Below are 17,103 nucleotides of genomic sequence, written 5' to 3'. Positions count from 1 at the left end.
CACACACAAACACAGACAAGAACATCACAGGCAGAAACAAATTAACGCCGTCGCCATAGAATCACAGATTTAGTGGCGAAACAACAAAAAGACACAAGCAGAGCGATGAAAACACCAGCAACAACAACAACAACAGATGGGCCAAGACGGCAAATTATGGTGACGGAGCCAGCATGAAATACAGAAGATGAGGGAGGGAGCAAAAGGATGGTTTCCAGGGATTGATTGGGGAGCACAGAGATGATTTCTATAATTGAGATAGCATCAAATAAGAGCAGCATGATGCAGAAAAACAGAATAACACAACTACAGTAAGACGGATGGAGGTAGGGAGAGACAGTCTGAGAGAAATCTGGAGTTTGATGACTGAGTAACTGTGCTCAGTTAACAAGCTGAGGATTTACCTGCCTTCATGGTGACTGGGAACACGACGGCTGTGAGCTGAATAGATATAGCTTAGGTCTGTATGTGCGACTATTGTATACTTGAACAGACGTATCTTTGTGTTACAAGCTTCCTTATTTGAACGGAGAAAGCTTTGAAGTTAGGATTCTTTAAAGGGAACATTATTGTTTGAATCAAGAGATCTAAGTCATGACAACTGACAACACAGACCCTACATGAGCATGCTTTTGTATTATGCCTATCATAGTAAGGATAATGGCAACTTGAATCCTCATTAAAGATGAATGTGATATGTTTCTTTAATTCTAGCACCTTGTTTGAACACACTAGGGTTAATACATGACATTAAAAACCTGCACCCTGCATGGAGCATAAGAATACAAGGATAGTAATCAGCCATGATAAATCCACAACATATAAAGGTGCCATCATTGAGACTGATTGTCCACGGTTACATGATGTTTTTTAATTCTGAAATAATTATTCAGAATTAAATAATTCGGAATTAAAGTATTCTCCTTCGCGTTTACATGGAAATAGTAATTCCGAATTGAGGTTTACGTGGAAAACACGTTTAATCGTCTTTATTCAATTCTGTTTAAGGTCTGGGGATTGGGAAGGGTTCTGATAGGACAGGGGCGGGTGTGACATATCTACCAGAAGAAAACAGACTCAAGTGGAAGAGAAAGGTCTCATGTAAACGTAGCCAATGTGCAGAAAACAGTGTTTGTTGAATCTAAGGAAATCCTTTCAATTAGCACAGCAGCACAGTACTGAACAGAAGCCTGTGAGGCTGTGCCTTATTAGCATGCTAACATGTTTAAAGTGTACTAAATGTAAAAAAAGCATCGTATGTTGGTATTCAGAACAAATACATGCTAGTTGCTCGGTAGCATTATTTCAAAAATCATAGTCCACAGTCATGCTAGCTGCTTTATGACAGTACAGATGCTAGCATTAGTATCTTACCAGGCTAACGTTGTCATTGCCAGCAACCAAATTCAAGTTGTTGGAACATTCACCAATATAACACTCTCAAATACCGCCTAAAAGAACATTTTTCTTAGAATTGTGTATTCATTATGGCCACAACACACGCCTTTAATTGCAAATAATTTTTGACTTTAAATTGTGGGTTTTTTTCTATTATTGAATATTGTTTACTCTGATATTAAATCAGTTTTTATTGTTGCTGCATTTGTAAAGTGACTTTGAGCGTGAACTTTTTGGGGATGAAAATTGCATTTCAAATGAGCACAATCACCCACTGTCGTAAAGAAGTTACTCTTGCCAAAGGGTGAATTTGTTGTGGAAGCTAATCAATGGAATACAGATGTTCAAAATATATATTTTTTGCATGATGCAGAGTCATGAGGCAATGTGTTGATTTGAAGTTGAAAAATTATTCACATAACCTCTGATTTATTGCTGATGGTTAGCTTACAAAAGGTAACTAGCTGTGGATTCACATGCCGAAATAAACATTAAATCCTGTTCATAGACATTTTGCTCTTTCAGCAAAGCCCTCGTTGTGGAGTTTCTCCATCTAAAACTATACTTGAACAGAAAACATACACCTTTTTGCTAATTCTGCTGAAGGATCAGCCATGAGTACAAAACACTATGCAAAAAGGAAACATGTAAAGGTAAAAACTCTTCCTGCTTGTTAACTTACTTCTCACTGCCAAACTTTACGAGCAGAGCCCAAACACAGGTGAGGAAATTCAGTTTAGGAAATAACCAATCTTGCCAATGATAATTGCATTTTACTATGTAGGTCATGAAAATACGTCGGTATAAGAATGAGACAGTTTCAAAATCAGTTAATACTCCTCCAGTGCCTTCAACATGCTGTGGGCATATTTCCATGAAAAGAGCAAATATCACTCAAAAGGAGACAGAGGGAAAAAAGGTTATGTCATGAGGGTTCATCTTCTGTGGACCATGAATGGCTTATAATAAATAATAAAATGAATGACAATCATTTGAATGGTTGAATGGAATACAAAGTCCTTATGCAATGCACATGATTGCTGAAGCAGGAAAAACAGGAGACTTTCATGTCATGAGAATTCATCCTCTGGGTACCATGAATGTGCAAAACTAGACAATACTACCTCGCTGATGTTGCAATATATGACCCTAGATGGGTGGTGGTGATTTAAGTGGCTGATGTATATGCAGCTAGTGTATCTAAAACATGTTTTTAGGTGCATGAAAGCATCTTTCTCAGGCTGTATTTGGGTGAAATATTTACAACACAGAAAAATGTACACTGATCCACCCCCATAACCCCAGATCTAACCCAGGGACACTGACATGAAAGAACTAAAAGCAACACATGGAGCCCTTTTTCCAGTGCAGGAACCTGACAACCATAACCTAGGGCTTCCCATGATCTGAACTTTTTATGAACCTTGGGAGGCTTTTTGTTGCAAGGTTTCTTTTTAGTCCTTTGCACAAATTACAATCCACAGCACTGCAGACAACCCTTGAAAGTACCTTCGAATTCTTCTTAATATTCTATGAGCATTGCCAAAAATGTAGTTCCAGGAACTCATCCCCAAGGAGGGAGGAGAGGCACGAAAACAAAAGCAGACACTGTGACAACGGCTATACGTCAAATTATGTTTTGTTAGGCTCCTGCAGTGGTAGACGACTAATAGACTGCAACAATTTTCACTGGGATTGTCCCATTTTTCTACAAAGAAAGTCTTGTTCTAGCAGAATAAAAAGAAAGAAAAGATGCTGTTAATTCTTTTTTTTTATCGCATAGAGAATTTAAAATGTAATTTATGGACAGCTCTCTTTCTGAAGACAGGCAGCAAAGGGGATTGAAACACACACTGACCTGTCCAATGGAGGAGGAGTCGCACAAGGCTGTAGTGTATTGTCTGTCCAGCTCAGGTGCATTGTCATTCAGGTCCAACGTCTCTATCGCAACCACAACTCTGGACACCTGGTTGGGATTGTCTGAAAGAGCCAATCAGAGAAAGACAGGTCACAATACATCACTTTGCAGACAGCAATATGTGGAAAAATATATGAATATCGTTCCCTAATGCACCAAACACCAGTGTACTCCCTGACACAGATGCACGTTTTCACTCCATTAAGCCCACTCAATTGTCCTCATAGGCGAGATCAAGCATTTCAGCATTGTCCAAAAACTTCAACAGCACTCAGATCACATTAGGGAGCACACAATTGGCTAAATATTCAGTAGCATTTGGTTTCATTTGGCTTGTGTTACAGCTCACAGGCTCTTGTGCTTCCATAGCAGTCAGATTTTTCCACATCAAACTGTTCCCTTCTTAGCCAAAGCATCTCACAGCGTTGAGAGTAAGAAAGGAGCAGGGAGAGGGAGCAGAGGAGGGATGTAGAAAGCAGTCAATCTGCATGCAGTTACACAAGGGCGCAGTTTAAATGGATTGGCAGAGGGTCTCCCACACCCCATTCATTTGGATATGCACACACTCGAACATGAAGTTCTCACAGCCACGCTTGAAACGCACAGAGTCAGACTCCGAGCTGAACGTTTCAACATCCCATTTCAGGGCTGCTCTTGCACGGCTCAGACATGATCCAGGCTCACCGGCACACTTCCTCTCTCTTTTATCTAAGCAGGCAAGCTTGCAACACAGAAGGGGCCACACTCTCTGTAAACTTACACACGCACACACATACACACATACACACACACACACACATACACTCACACAAACCTCAACATCGTATTTTTACAACTGAAGCTGTAACACTGTGTCATGGATGACAGCGACCAGCTCCCATAGCTGAAAAGCTGAAAATGAGCTCTCGCTGTAACGCCACTGGGTGAGCCGTCCTGCCTGTGGCCATAGCAGAGCTCCTACCGAGCTTTATGTCAACACAGCCTCCAACAGTCTGTTTATTAGACAGAGCTCATTATTCAAGACAGGCTCTCACTGTTTTCCCTCCACAGTCCAACCAACAACACTGCCACAAGGAGCCCTGAGTAGATTTTAAGTAAGGATTAAGTTTGTCCTGAGCAGGACTTGGCAGGAAAACACGGTGCACGGTGGACAGCACTCTCCAACAATACTTTCACTTCCACACCAACCAACGTGACTTGATTTCCTTCAGGCCATACTCGGGAGGAGAGCCAAATAATGGCTTGTCATCTGCCAAAAAGAAACTCACAGAACGTATTCAGGATTTAGCAGCAAGCTGATTTTAATCCTACAACGTCTGAAAAAGAGAATGGATGGTTTGTCATTGCCTTTCAAATGAGCCATACAGTAAATTTAGGAGCACTTTCTGATCTGGCACCTCTGTAAGAAGGATGACATCATTTGTCATTGCCTACATAAACGCATTGAGATGACTGTTATGACTGTTTTCTGATTTGCAGCCACTTCGGATGAGGATTTCTTTAGTTAAGGCCCCGAAAGTGATTAAGGAAGGCTAATTGTTTGGTTGTTCAGAGAGAGAATATTTATTATTTGTAGATAAAGTTGCATTCTTCTTCTTCTTCTTCAATGAAGGATTTTACATGGAGCCATTGCCACCAGAGCGTTTTATCTGTAATTGATCCCACTGTTTTAAATGTGTGTCCTTTCTGAGGGCATATTTCCTGTTTTTACTGAGTGCAATAGACTCAATGATTTGTATTTAAACTTTTTGACTGGTGTTTTTAACCTTCTTGGTGTTGTTTTAACTGTCCCTGGTTTTATCTGTGGTTTCAGGTACAGCAAAAAATGCAAAGCCAAGTGCCAAACTTAAAACATTTTAATTGGAGAAGCAAAAATGGCCATCTATCTGACCCAAAAAGACAGGCTGCATGCAGGGCCTGAGCTGGACGTGGTGGCCCAGTGGAAGCTGAACATTAAGGCCAGACTGAGGCTGGAGTTCTGCTTCCACAGGGGCCACAGGGAACATGGGGGACTTCCTGCAGCTGTGGGGGGTTGATAATATTCTTTGTGAGGTGTCTGACCAAAGAGAACTACAATTCTCTGACTGCATTCATTGAGTTTACTTGTTTGTCAGTAAGATTCTGTGTTGACATAAAAAAAAGTTTGCCTGTTTAATCTTATTATGTGAATAAAGTATTTTCTGAAATAAAAAAAATATTCTTGTTCTTCTTCGTTTTGTTCTTCATTTTGTTGTTGTTGTTGTTGTTGTTGTTGTTGTTGTTGTTGTTGTTGTTGTTGTTGCTGTTGTTGCTGTTGTTCTTCTTCTTCTTCTTCTTCTTCTTCTTCTTCTTCTTCTTCTTCTTCTTCTTCTTCTTCTTCTTCTTCTTCTTCTTCTTCTTCTTCCAATGCTGTCTCATAGAATTCAGATGTGACTCACAGTATCACAAGAAATGTCACTCTAATAGAGACGTGATGTTGAATACTTTTCAGAGAATTCAATTTGTTAACCAACACTTTCTGTGTGACATAGAGCCACATTACTGCAATTCAACTTTATTTTGAGTTCACTGAGTTTCATGGACACTGCCCTGCTGCTTCGAATAACTCGACTGAAAATATTCCCTGAATAAAAACCCTTGTTATTCCTTTATAATAAATTCTTTTGAAAATCAAAGGGTTTTTTTCCCCATAGACAAAACATGGGCAATACCAATAACCGATGATGACCTGCTCCTGAAGGTCAGTACCAATAAGATAACAAGTATTTTCTTTCATGATTTTGTATTTAAATGCGTTGTTTATGCAAACCTGAAGGAATCCAAAGCTATGATTTGGTACATAAAGATGCATATACGTTAATATTCTATATGTAAGATGTTAAAGTCGTCATCCAGCAACTGGGCAGTCAACGCAAGCATTCTAACTGGCATTAGAAGTCCAAACATACTTAGTAAAACTTATGTCAGTGAAAAAAGATGGTTATCAAGTGCTGTAAATTCAGTGATCTTGTTATTAATTACTTTAACTTTAGGCTATCTAACACGGGACTTCCACCAGATCCGTGACCGGTCCGTCTCCGATCCACTGCGGTCTGGCTCTCTACCCTCTCGTCCGTCAACACCCACTGGTTGCGTTTTCGGAGCAGGACTGCAGACAGCTGGAGTCATGTGACCAAGGTTTTCCCACGATAATTACTGAATCAAGGATTCTCCTCATCCATGTTGTCTTTATCAGCCTCTAAAAACCTCTGACTTGATGACTGTAGGCCTGCCTCCTCTATAAATGAAATTTTGCTTTCATAGTTAAGATAAAGAACTAACTGTGATAACACGGAGTGTTTTATTCTGAAAATTAACTGGATGTTTTCATTTTATTTTGGTGCCTAACTTCCTGTCCTGCTCCATCTGCACTGTGCTGAATTGATGCGTAGTGCTCCGGCATCCGGCAAAAATGGAAGTCCTGTGTGTCTGATCTGGAGGGCTCTGACCTGCCGGATCAGGAGCGGATCCAGTGGGGGTTAACACTAGAATTGACTAGAATAGAAACCTATCAGATCCGGTGCTGTGATGGATCGGAGACGGACCGGACACGGATCTGGTGGAATTTGGTCTTAAGGTTTAACTTCTGCAAATCAACACTACAGCACTTGCCGTTTTATTGGTGCTAATGCTAGCTGCAACTACTGCTGCTTCTTCAGTACATCTTTGTTGAGATGACGACTTTTCGGATGACTTAACAGATTTGTTGTGTTAAAACTGGAGGACTTTTTTCCTCCTCCTGGAATACTTGCAGCACATTTTGCAAGTTGCAATCATGTCATCCTCTGAAACAGTGAACAGAGAAAAACATCCACATTGGTGATGCCATTTTTACTCCCTCGTCAGCTTATTGAAGGTGCGCTTTTTCTTCATCTCTGCACATAATGCCAGGTTGCATACTGCCACCTACTGTCAGAATATGTAGACTTGATAAAAAGAGAACAACTTTATCAGACCGACAGTGTATCCCTGCTCAAAACATCATAGTCAAGGCTTCTATGAGCAACGTTTGTGTTGTGTTGATCTTAGTGACCTCTGTGGATAAAGCAGTACTTCTTATTTTTCTTCTTGCTCTTGTCCTTTAAATGCCCTAGAAGTGATTTCTGAGGCACTATCTCATCCTGATTCACTTTGAAATGCTGAATGTGCAGCTTTCAGTGAATCCCTTACTGTCTAAAATATAAACAAAGGCTGTTTTAGTACCATGCAGCTGATTGCCTTGTGTTGTGATAGCCTGCTGACAGCAGCGACAGGCTTCAAGAATCACCATCTAGAAATAATAAATCTTGTTCCTGATGGTCCAGTTTGCTTTTGTTGATCATGTTAGGGTTGATTTTAGTTTGTTTCTTTACCACAGGAGCATTCTCAAAGACTTCAGTTGTGTTTTGCACTTATGACCACGTGTCAAGTGCAGAATGTATGAGATCCGAACAGAGAATCACTGATGGCCTGAGTGGTTGTCTTTAGCTGAACATCAGATTTGTTTTTTATTCTTGCTTTGCGCTTGGTTTCAGGTTTCATCATCTAAAAAGTGATCAATCTTTCGGTGTCAAGGCCGTAAACACGGCTCTCAAGTGGGCTCTTCAAGTAGCTTACAGGGTTTTACCACTTTGGATTGATATACTTCACCTAGTCAACAGGAAGCTTCTTGATGTTATTAAATAAAACTTCACCCAGTTGTCTTATTATCAATCTCAGAAACAGCACTGACCAAACAACCTCAGATCGATCCATTTTAAAGGATGAGGAGCAGAACCTTGGGATTGTGATTTAATCTGTGATTTTGTTCATTTGTACTTTCATCGCTCGATGAAATGTAACCTGTGAAGAGCCTCAGTCTTGGGGGAAAGTGGGTACCTGTTCTCAGAAAATAAAAGTCTTGACTGCTCTTCTTTGCGGCTATGCTGTGCCTGTAAACCCGTGTCTGTCTTCGATTTGTTGCTTTAATTCTTTCTTTTCCAGTTGAGTCATTATAAGAACAGATCTATTGCAGCATCAGATAACCCACACAATGAAGATCAATTGATTCTCAGGCTGCTGTAACAAACTATTTGTGGCGCCAAACAGCATTCCCCTCATGGCTTGATGATTCAGGCGCTAAGCCGCTTAGTGGAGTGCATCACACAGTGGATATGTGCTTTTCAGTTACCTTACAATACACGGTTTACACTTCCTTAAACCTCTTACATCCAAACGTTCATCAGCGGGAGCAGGTGTCAGAGGTGGTAAAATGCTGGATTCATTTGAGAGTTACAAGCTCCAAATAAAAGGAATCGCCATAAAAACAAGCTCTAATGATGTCAAAGTTGAACTGGTGTAAAAAGAGTGACCTCTGACCTCTCTGCGTGGCGATGACAGTTATGTTGTGCCAATGCTCGCGCTCCCGGTCCAGCTCTGCGGCCGTGGTGATGAGGCCAGTGTCCGGGGTGATACGAAACAGAGCCTCCGGGTCCGACTGAGGATCAATGGAGAACCTGGAAGAGGGAAAGTAGGACGGGAGGAGGAAGATAGTTGTGTTTAGAGAAGGAAGGTGATAGAAATGAAATGAGGGGGGAAAGAGTGAAGGGCATGAAAGAAGAAAGCATTGATGACAGAGGGGTGCGGAGTGAAAGAAACAGGCAGGGCGAGTGTGTGAGGCAGCGATAAGGAAGTCTGCATTCAAATGGCCAAAGAATTAATATAGGGAGATTATCACAGCTGATAGGAGTTCTTTTGAAGTGCCTCTGATTATCTAAATATCTCTATGAATATACCAACTATCATTCCTCCCCACACACTCACTCTGAGCCATTTTGCCGATGTTAATTGGGACACGCTATTCTGTGGTGATTATTATAGAAAAAAAAATCACTCGCCTCCCTACTTGAACTCTTTAATAAAAAAAAACCTAAACAGAAGTGAAAGGATTAAAAAGAAAACTTCTGCATTTACAGTCAGCTCAGGAGGAACCCTGAATGGATGTTTGCTCGGCTTGTATCTATTTGGTTATCTCTAACTCTCTAGTCTTGTTTCTCTAAGTAGAGAGGTGAGTTCCAATTCCACTCCAAAAATCTACACTTCCTGTGTTTATCTTTAAACCTGAGATTGAAAAGTCTAAATAAAGTGAAAAACACTCCCATCCATGAAAATGTCCAAGAAACTGAGATATATAACTCACAACACCATGACATGCTTATTGTTATTTTTGCAGTAATACTTCTCCATCTGTTCATAAAAACAAACAATAAAGATAAAAAAGTACTTTCTCTTCTTAAAGTATGATGCAAACTGGTATACAGAATAGGAAGAGGGTCACTATCAAGTGGCAAACTGGCGTTAAAATATGAAGCCCATGCGGAAGTGCTAAAAACTGAAGCTCATCGAGCGTCCAGCTTGAGGCTGGCTGCAGAAACATCGGAAACCACATAAACACCAATTCAAAAAAGACGATCTTTGCAGCACTAATAAACATGTTTACAGCCTGGTTCAAAAACAGTTTAGTCTGAATCATAGACTGTATAAAATATGGCCGTAGTATCTGTGACGTCACCCATCTGTTTCTGAAGAGCTTTTTTGAGGCCAATCGTCGGGGGCAGCTATATTGCTGCTGTCGAGCAAGTGTGAGGTAAAGAGGCGGCCTTTGAGCCTCCTAGCCAACAGCTGCAGTGTTCCCGCCTGTCAATCAAGTCAGCTGTGCCTCTCATTGGAAGACTAATCTCAATATCTTCGAAATTGCTGCTTTTGAAAAAAATTCACCCCCTGTACAGTGTGTGCCGATCGAGAAATTAGCTATGGTAAAGATCCGCTTTTTTGAACTGGTGTGTTTGTGGTTTCCGGTACTTTCTAAGACAGACTCAAGTGGATCCTTGATGAACTGCAGTTTTTAGCACTTCCGCATTGGACTCATATTTTTAGACCGGAGGCTGCCTCTTGGTCTGAATAGCTCATTTCTCTCTCGGCATACACTGTAGGGGGATGAATTTTTTTTATGACTGTATTTGTGAAGGTATTTAACTTACAAGTTTTGCTAATAAGGGCATTGCTTACTTGATTGACAGGTGGGCACCCTGTGGCTGTTAGCGAAAAAGCTTTAGCCCCGCTTTTTACCTCACACTAGCTCGACAGAAGTTCAGTTGTGTTCAGCATTTTCAATATGGCACCCTCCCACAATTGGCTTCAAAACAGCACTTCAGGAACAGATGTGTGACGTCACGGATACTAGGTCAATTTTTTATACAGTCTTATGGTCACTACAAAGACATGTTTTGAGGTCTATCCTTTTTTTCAGTATACTGACTTTAACACCAAATGGACTGTGTTTATATAGCGCTTTCTCTAGTCTGCACCCATCAGTACAGACTAATCCTATTCACACACTGCTGGCACAGTGACCCTTGGGTTTGAACCTTTGTCTTTAATGATTAAGAGATGATCAGCTCTACCGCTAAGCCACAGCTGCTCAATCTCAGAATTGATAGAAAAAGTCTGAGTTCTGAAAAAAGAAAAAAAATACGAATTTAAAACTGTTCTTTGTAGTAGACCTAATCCTCTACCTTGGGCATGACTTTTGTGTCCTAATGCTAAATTCAGTGCTGAAGACACCAGCTTGTTAGCTGAGCTTATTCAATCTGAAAACAGGAGATACATCTTGGATCTATTCAAACGTGTAAATTAACCTTCATTTTAAAGCACCTCAAAAGCTCATTCATGTGAACACAATATTTCAATGTTTATCTGAGGCTCACAAAAATGCCATGCAAGCAAGTATTTATTTCTTACTAGCAAGATTTTAGTTCTTTCCTAGCTAAGATTATTTGATTTATAAAAGTGTTATTGAAATGGTACACGCTATGGGCAGAGGCAAAGTACTGTACCTGATATTATTGGTAAGTCCAGTATCAGGGTCTACAGCACTGACTCGACCCACTGTGCAGGCTGGTGGACAGTTTTCGGACACGTCCATGTGGTATCGAGCTCGGGAGAACCTGGGAGGCTCATCTGCATCCAGCACTGCTACTCTGATAGACGCCCGGTCCTTAAAGGGGCCTCGACGCAGGAACCGTGGATCCACTATGGGGTTGAGGACCTCCACGGAGAAGGAGTAGGAGCTCCGGCTCTCATAATCTACCGCCTGGGGAAAAGAACAGAGAAAGGTGAGTTGGTAGGGTTAAAAGTAGTTCATGTTGAATTTGAAATACAAATGTATTGGACAGTTAGTTTTGACCGAGGAATCTGATTGGGCAACACAAGTGCTGATTGAGAAAAACAGCACTGGGACTTGTAAACATGTTTATCGCTCCGCTCTGAATACAGCTGATCAACATTACACCAGATGGCCTTTGTCTAGATTGATGAGGCTGACTTCATTAAGCCACCAAAACAACTTTCAACAGACTTTTATTTCACTGGTTGTGCTACATAGAGAAACACAGATAAATAAACACAATACAAAGTAGCTTATAGTGCAGAGTAGACAGTGATCCTCAACCTTAAAAACAAACATAAGTAAATAAATCCATCCATCTATCCTTGGGGTTCCAACCCCAACAGGGATCGCAAGATAATTTCTGTGAGTCGCCAGATGGTTGTCTCAGGAAAAAAAAGGCATTAGAAATGAAATGACCTAATTTTGACTGCATAATGGATTTAACATTACACCAGTGACATGATTTGTTGCAGGGCTGTTTGAGACTGGCAGCATGTTTGCTGATTCAGGCCATCATGGTATTCACACACAGGCTGCCACGCGGTTACACAGGAGCAGGGTCTTAACACCTTTGATATTACTCAGGGGGGGTTATGACTTGATAAGGTTGATAACCACTGCAGAAACAAGAATTTGTGGCCTTTCAGAAATACCACATGAGAGGGAGTGATAGTGTCCTGATAATTTAGCATGGCTGTGATTTGGTCAGAAGCACAAGGTCGCAGTATGAGTGGTGAAGATAATCACAGCAGTGTTGATACTCAGTACATCGACCTTGAGAGGGATATTGCTCTTATAAAACAGGTATACAAGCAGCTAGCAGTCAACAGTGATAAGCACACCAGATTTTTTTTTATGTTGCTCCATCAGCTCCACTAACTCCACACTTAAAACTGCTAAATATTACTGCACAGGTTACCACAGATCATCTTCTTTGTGACATGTAGTTTCCCCTTTATCATGCATCAGTACAATAAAGGGAGATATGTGATTCATGGAAACCAGCTTGACAAACACTGCCTGCTGTAATGTTAATTATTGTGTAATTACTATAATTGTATCTAGAACAGATCCAATCAGATTACACAGCTGAAAAAAACAATGCAGCATAATTGTCTGCAGCCCAATCTCCGTCAAATAACTGAACTACTGTTATAGGTGGAGCAAAGTGAGTCCTTAAAGCTCCTGTGATGAATTTTTGGATTGTGTTTATTTTTGCGCCCCCTTCAGTTGAAGCACCACCTCTTATTTCCTTGGATATTTTATCCTATAATAAGGAGGAAGTGTTTTCACTTTGCTGTGGAGAATGTAGAAAAACGCATGATTCAGGGTGTGAGGTTTGACACGTACCCTCTGACAGTGGTTTCAGACATTGCATAATAAACCATGTAAACAAACAATGTAAATAACCATGTTCAAATAGTCCATGTAACCCCTCCCCCCCTCCCCTTGGAGCTCCTCCAAAACGACGCCCCCGCTCACATGCACGAGCGCCGCTGATTCGCGACCATGTGATCGTGACTGATTCAAAAACGATCCTCAGCACATCATCTGTGTTTTGCACTATGTCAACTCATGTCTCACTCAGCGGTAAGAAAACACCAAAACATTATCATAGTGAAAGTTAAAAACACAAACAAACATGGCTATTGTTAGTACTCACAACTGTCATGCTATCATTATCCAGTTGTACCAGTGACACGATATCAGGAGAAAAGCTATAATACATGTTATACATCCAATTTTTCTGTAGGACTTACTAGATGTCATTATTTTTTTTGCTTGTCAGAGCCCCCGTGGTGAGAGCCTTTTAGACTCTGCTCCAGACTACAGTCCTGAGCAAAGCACTTCAGCGGGTCAGAGGAGACAGGGCCGAGACCGAGTGAGAGGGGCAGTAAATAGAGGCAGGGAACGGGGAGTGCACGCCGGGGAAATGTACATGCAGGATGCGGGTTAGAACAGCAGGACAGGATTTGATTGGGTTCATATTTTGGCTCCCAAAGGCAGGCATTGATTGGTGTTTTCCCAGGTTTACTCCGGCTGTAGATTGCAGCTTTTTTCCACTCTTTTTGAAGAACACATTATGTAATGATTGCCATCGGGACATAAAGATCATTTTAACCAGTATAACAAAAAGTGTATCTAAATCTGACTACCAACCCCAGCTTTAAAGGTTGATGATTTTTTTTTTTTTACCATTGTAGGCATGAATGACGTCAGTATTAAATTCATGTCTGCTTCATAATCAGCTAAAGACTCTCAAGGAGCTTTAAATAAACAACAAATAACTGTCTGGTTGTTGCTCATACATTTTACTGCTATATGTTTGCTGTAGCACTGTGTAAATGCAATATCACACTTGAGGTTGAGCTGTTACACTAAGTAACAGCACACTGTACTTATCTAGGGAAAATAATCAAAGCAACACCAGCCCCCTTCTTTTAACACTGCTTCATTACAGTGAATTGAGGAGTGGTGACAACTTTAAAAGTCAAATAATTAAGTCTTAGTTCCAAATTTCACATCCAGTTTGTGCTTTCATTTGGTCCAATTTTTACAGCAAATTTTCAATATATGAATTCCAAATTACTTATCAGAAGCTGAGAGATGGTAAGTAATGAATTATTCCAGAAGCTCACAGGGCCTTGACGTGGCTACATCCAAAACAAGCAAAGAATTTGGAGTAAGTAAAACCATGGTTACCTTAGATGCTGTGCATTTGGGTTTTTTGAAGTGTGACTTTGAAGGCTGCTGTAGGTGGATGCTTAGATGCTGAGGTTTTTGTGTGAAGTAGGAAAAGACATTCGTGAGGTGTTGATGTTGCTGCATTGCCAATGAGATTCCTGATGCTCATGGAGTTGAAAGGATTCTTGAGAGCTTCCACACTGAAGTGAGAACATGACTGACATTGCTTAGAGTTAATGTTGGAGTATTCTTCTCAAGCTAAGAATGGAGGATAAATAACTGTAAGACCCAGTGCTGGTGCTTTTGAATGTGTTGATTTATATGTAGGAGGTGTGTAAGATTAGTCCTGCTATCTATGTAGCACAGATACAACAGGAAAGTGGTAATCGCAGTGTTTGCATTGAACATTTTATAGTTCTCTGGCACTGCTTTGTACTGCAGTATTGGCATTACACATGAAACTGTGTTGGTGGATACCTGGCAGGTACAGGTGTGTGTTTCGCTATGTTACAAGCATGTTTGTAGGAGTAGTTTCAGACCTTGTGAAAAATTGTGGGAGTGAATCTTGGACAAACAAACTCAGTGGGAACATGGAGAGCCGATTTGGACTCAAAGCAATGCTGGTTTTCTATTATCATGTCGACAAATAATTCCAAATACCATAAATTCTCCCAAGACGCAATAGTAAACAAAATCACATTTACATGATCCCCTAGTGTATCATCTCCACCGTGGTGCATCTACTAATTATAATGAAAGCCTGACGATGTGTTTTGTAAAAAAGACTCAATATAAAGAGCTTCACAGCATACACTTTCAAAGTAACCATATTTATTTTTTCTGCTTATTTAAAGCTGGGGTTGGTAATCAAATTTAAATACACTTTTTGTCATACTGGTTAAAATGATCTTTATGTCCTGATGGCAATCAATACATAATGTGTTCTTAAAAAAGAGTGAAAAAAAACTGCTATCTACAGCCGGATTAAACCTGGGAAAACACCAACCAATCACCGTTTTTTGGCTCCCCAAATTTTAAACCAATCAAATCCCGTCCAGCCGTTCTGCCCTCCTCCTGCGCTTACATTTCCCCGGCGTGCACTCCTTCGAGTCCCCGTCTCCTGCCTCTACTTCCCCTGACTCTATTTACTGCCCCTCTCGCTCGTCCTTGGGCCTGTCCCCTCTGACCTGATGAGGTGCTTTACTCAGGACTGTAGTCCGGATCAGAGTCTAAAAAGCTCTCACCAACAAGCAGAATAATTAATGACGTTCAGTAAGTCCTACAGAAAAATTGGATATATTTATTGTAGCGTCTGTCCGGACGCTGTAGTGATGACGAGCCGATTCGTGAACACGTTGAGTTTTAATAACCGGTCACTGTCGGCCGTGATCACGCCAACCAACAAAACAACAATCAATGTTTGAATGAATGAAGAACTTCTCCTCTTGTCTCTCCTCTCTCCCACTCGCACACTCTACACCTCTCCTGATGCCTTCACTGGAATTCTTACAGAATTATATGTGTTATAACTTTTCTCCTGATATCGTGTCACCAGTACAACTGGATAATGCTAGCATAATAGTTGTGAGTACTAACAGCAGCCATGTTTGTTTGTGTTTTTAACTTTCACTATGAGAATGTTTTGGTGAGGACCGGTTTTGAATCAGTCACGATCATATGGTCGAGAATCAGCGGCGCTCATGCATGTGAGCGGGGGGGCGTCGTTTTGGAGGAGCTCCGAGGGAGGAGGGGAGGGGTTAGACGGAGTCATGAGGAAAAGCTACATTCAAATTCATGCTAGTTTTCCGAGACTACCAACTCTAGCTTTAAGTATTTTATTTGTACATTTTGATGGTTTTTTTTTTTGGTGTTTGAGGGAATTGTTAAAGAAATAAACTACTACTTGCACATTAAGGGTTGGGTCAACTTTTTGGATGTTTCCACTGAGGTGGGTCATTTTATTACATCCCAGTGGCTGGTTCAAAAGTTAGGTCAGCCAATGCAACTGTGGGCATATAACAAAGAAAACCAACTCTTTGCCAAATGCAAGTATCTACCCTGCTGCTGGCCAACTCTGTGCTCTATTTGGCTCCAGAACCTCACAATGAGCAGCTTGTTCCCCCTCGAGATTTAAGGGGAGCATGAAGTTAAGGAAAGTTTCGATATACTTTTCCTCTTTCTTAAGTCATGATGTACTGTATGAGCAAACCCATATATGTGCAGCCCTTGTCCACCAAGCTAAGATAACTTAGCTTAAAGCTGCTGTTGGTAGTCGTGATACAAACATCAGTTCTGAGAGAGATTTCGAATGTCAACACTACCCCGCCCCTCTCTGCTGTCGTAACCCCGCCCACAAAAGATCGTTGAGCGCATTCTATGAGGAAGTAGTGGCTTCCCAGACAATCAGGGCGACGTAGTGGGGCCGCCACTCGACCAATCAGGACAGAGGGTTGGGGAGTAGCTCTGATTGGTCCGTGATAACGGGGACGAGGGGAATGATAACATTGCTTGATACAAAGGCATTGGAAAACACAGAGATTTCGCCATACTCTCAAATTAATTCACTTACTGATAAGTACTGATGGGAATGATGACCTTTTCTCCAAACCCAGCAGAAAAAAAGTACAGTTTTTTACACCATTCCTACCAACAGCAGCTTTAAACCAGTGTAACTTGAGCTGTCCTTAACTTTTTGGTTAGCAAGCTAGCACAAGAATCTGCACCATCTAAAAGCAATAATGATGGATATAGCCTCTTTACAGTATGTGAACGGAGAAAGAGACAACACAACAATAAGGTTGTTAGCTTTCAGTTGCTGTGTTGTAGCTGCGATCTGAAATCAAACGGTTTAGGATTAGCTGATCACGCCGGTCGACACACAGATGTGTGTTTGTAACAG

General features: G+C 41.0%; 1 protein-coding gene across 1 annotated transcript in view; it reads right to left on the bottom strand.

Annotated features, from left to right (window-relative positions):
• Positions 1 to 17,103, bottom strand: part of LOC117826686 — a 185,477-nt gene that overhangs the window by 23,503 nt on the left and 144,871 nt on the right. Inside the window, exons 7-9 of the mRNA XM_034702940.1 lie at positions 11,188 to 11,444; positions 8,672 to 8,808; positions 3,257 to 3,378 (exon numbers count right to left, since the gene is read on the bottom strand). Of these exons, the coding sequence (XP_034558831.1) occupies positions 3,257 to 3,378; positions 8,672 to 8,808; positions 11,188 to 11,444 (516 nt within the window). The remainder of the gene's footprint in view (positions 1 to 3,256; positions 3,379 to 8,671; positions 8,809 to 11,187; positions 11,445 to 17,103) is intronic.

The sequence above is a fragment of the Notolabrus celidotus genome, chromosome 15, assembly GCF_009762535.1.
Source record: "Notolabrus celidotus isolate fNotCel1 chromosome 15, fNotCel1.pri, whole genome shotgun sequence".
In the NCBI taxonomy this organism is placed as follows: domain Eukaryota; kingdom Metazoa; phylum Chordata; class Actinopteri; order Labriformes; family Labridae; genus Notolabrus; species Notolabrus celidotus.
Note: the sequence above shows the minus strand (reverse complement) of the source record. Positions and strands in the feature narration are given on the sequence as shown.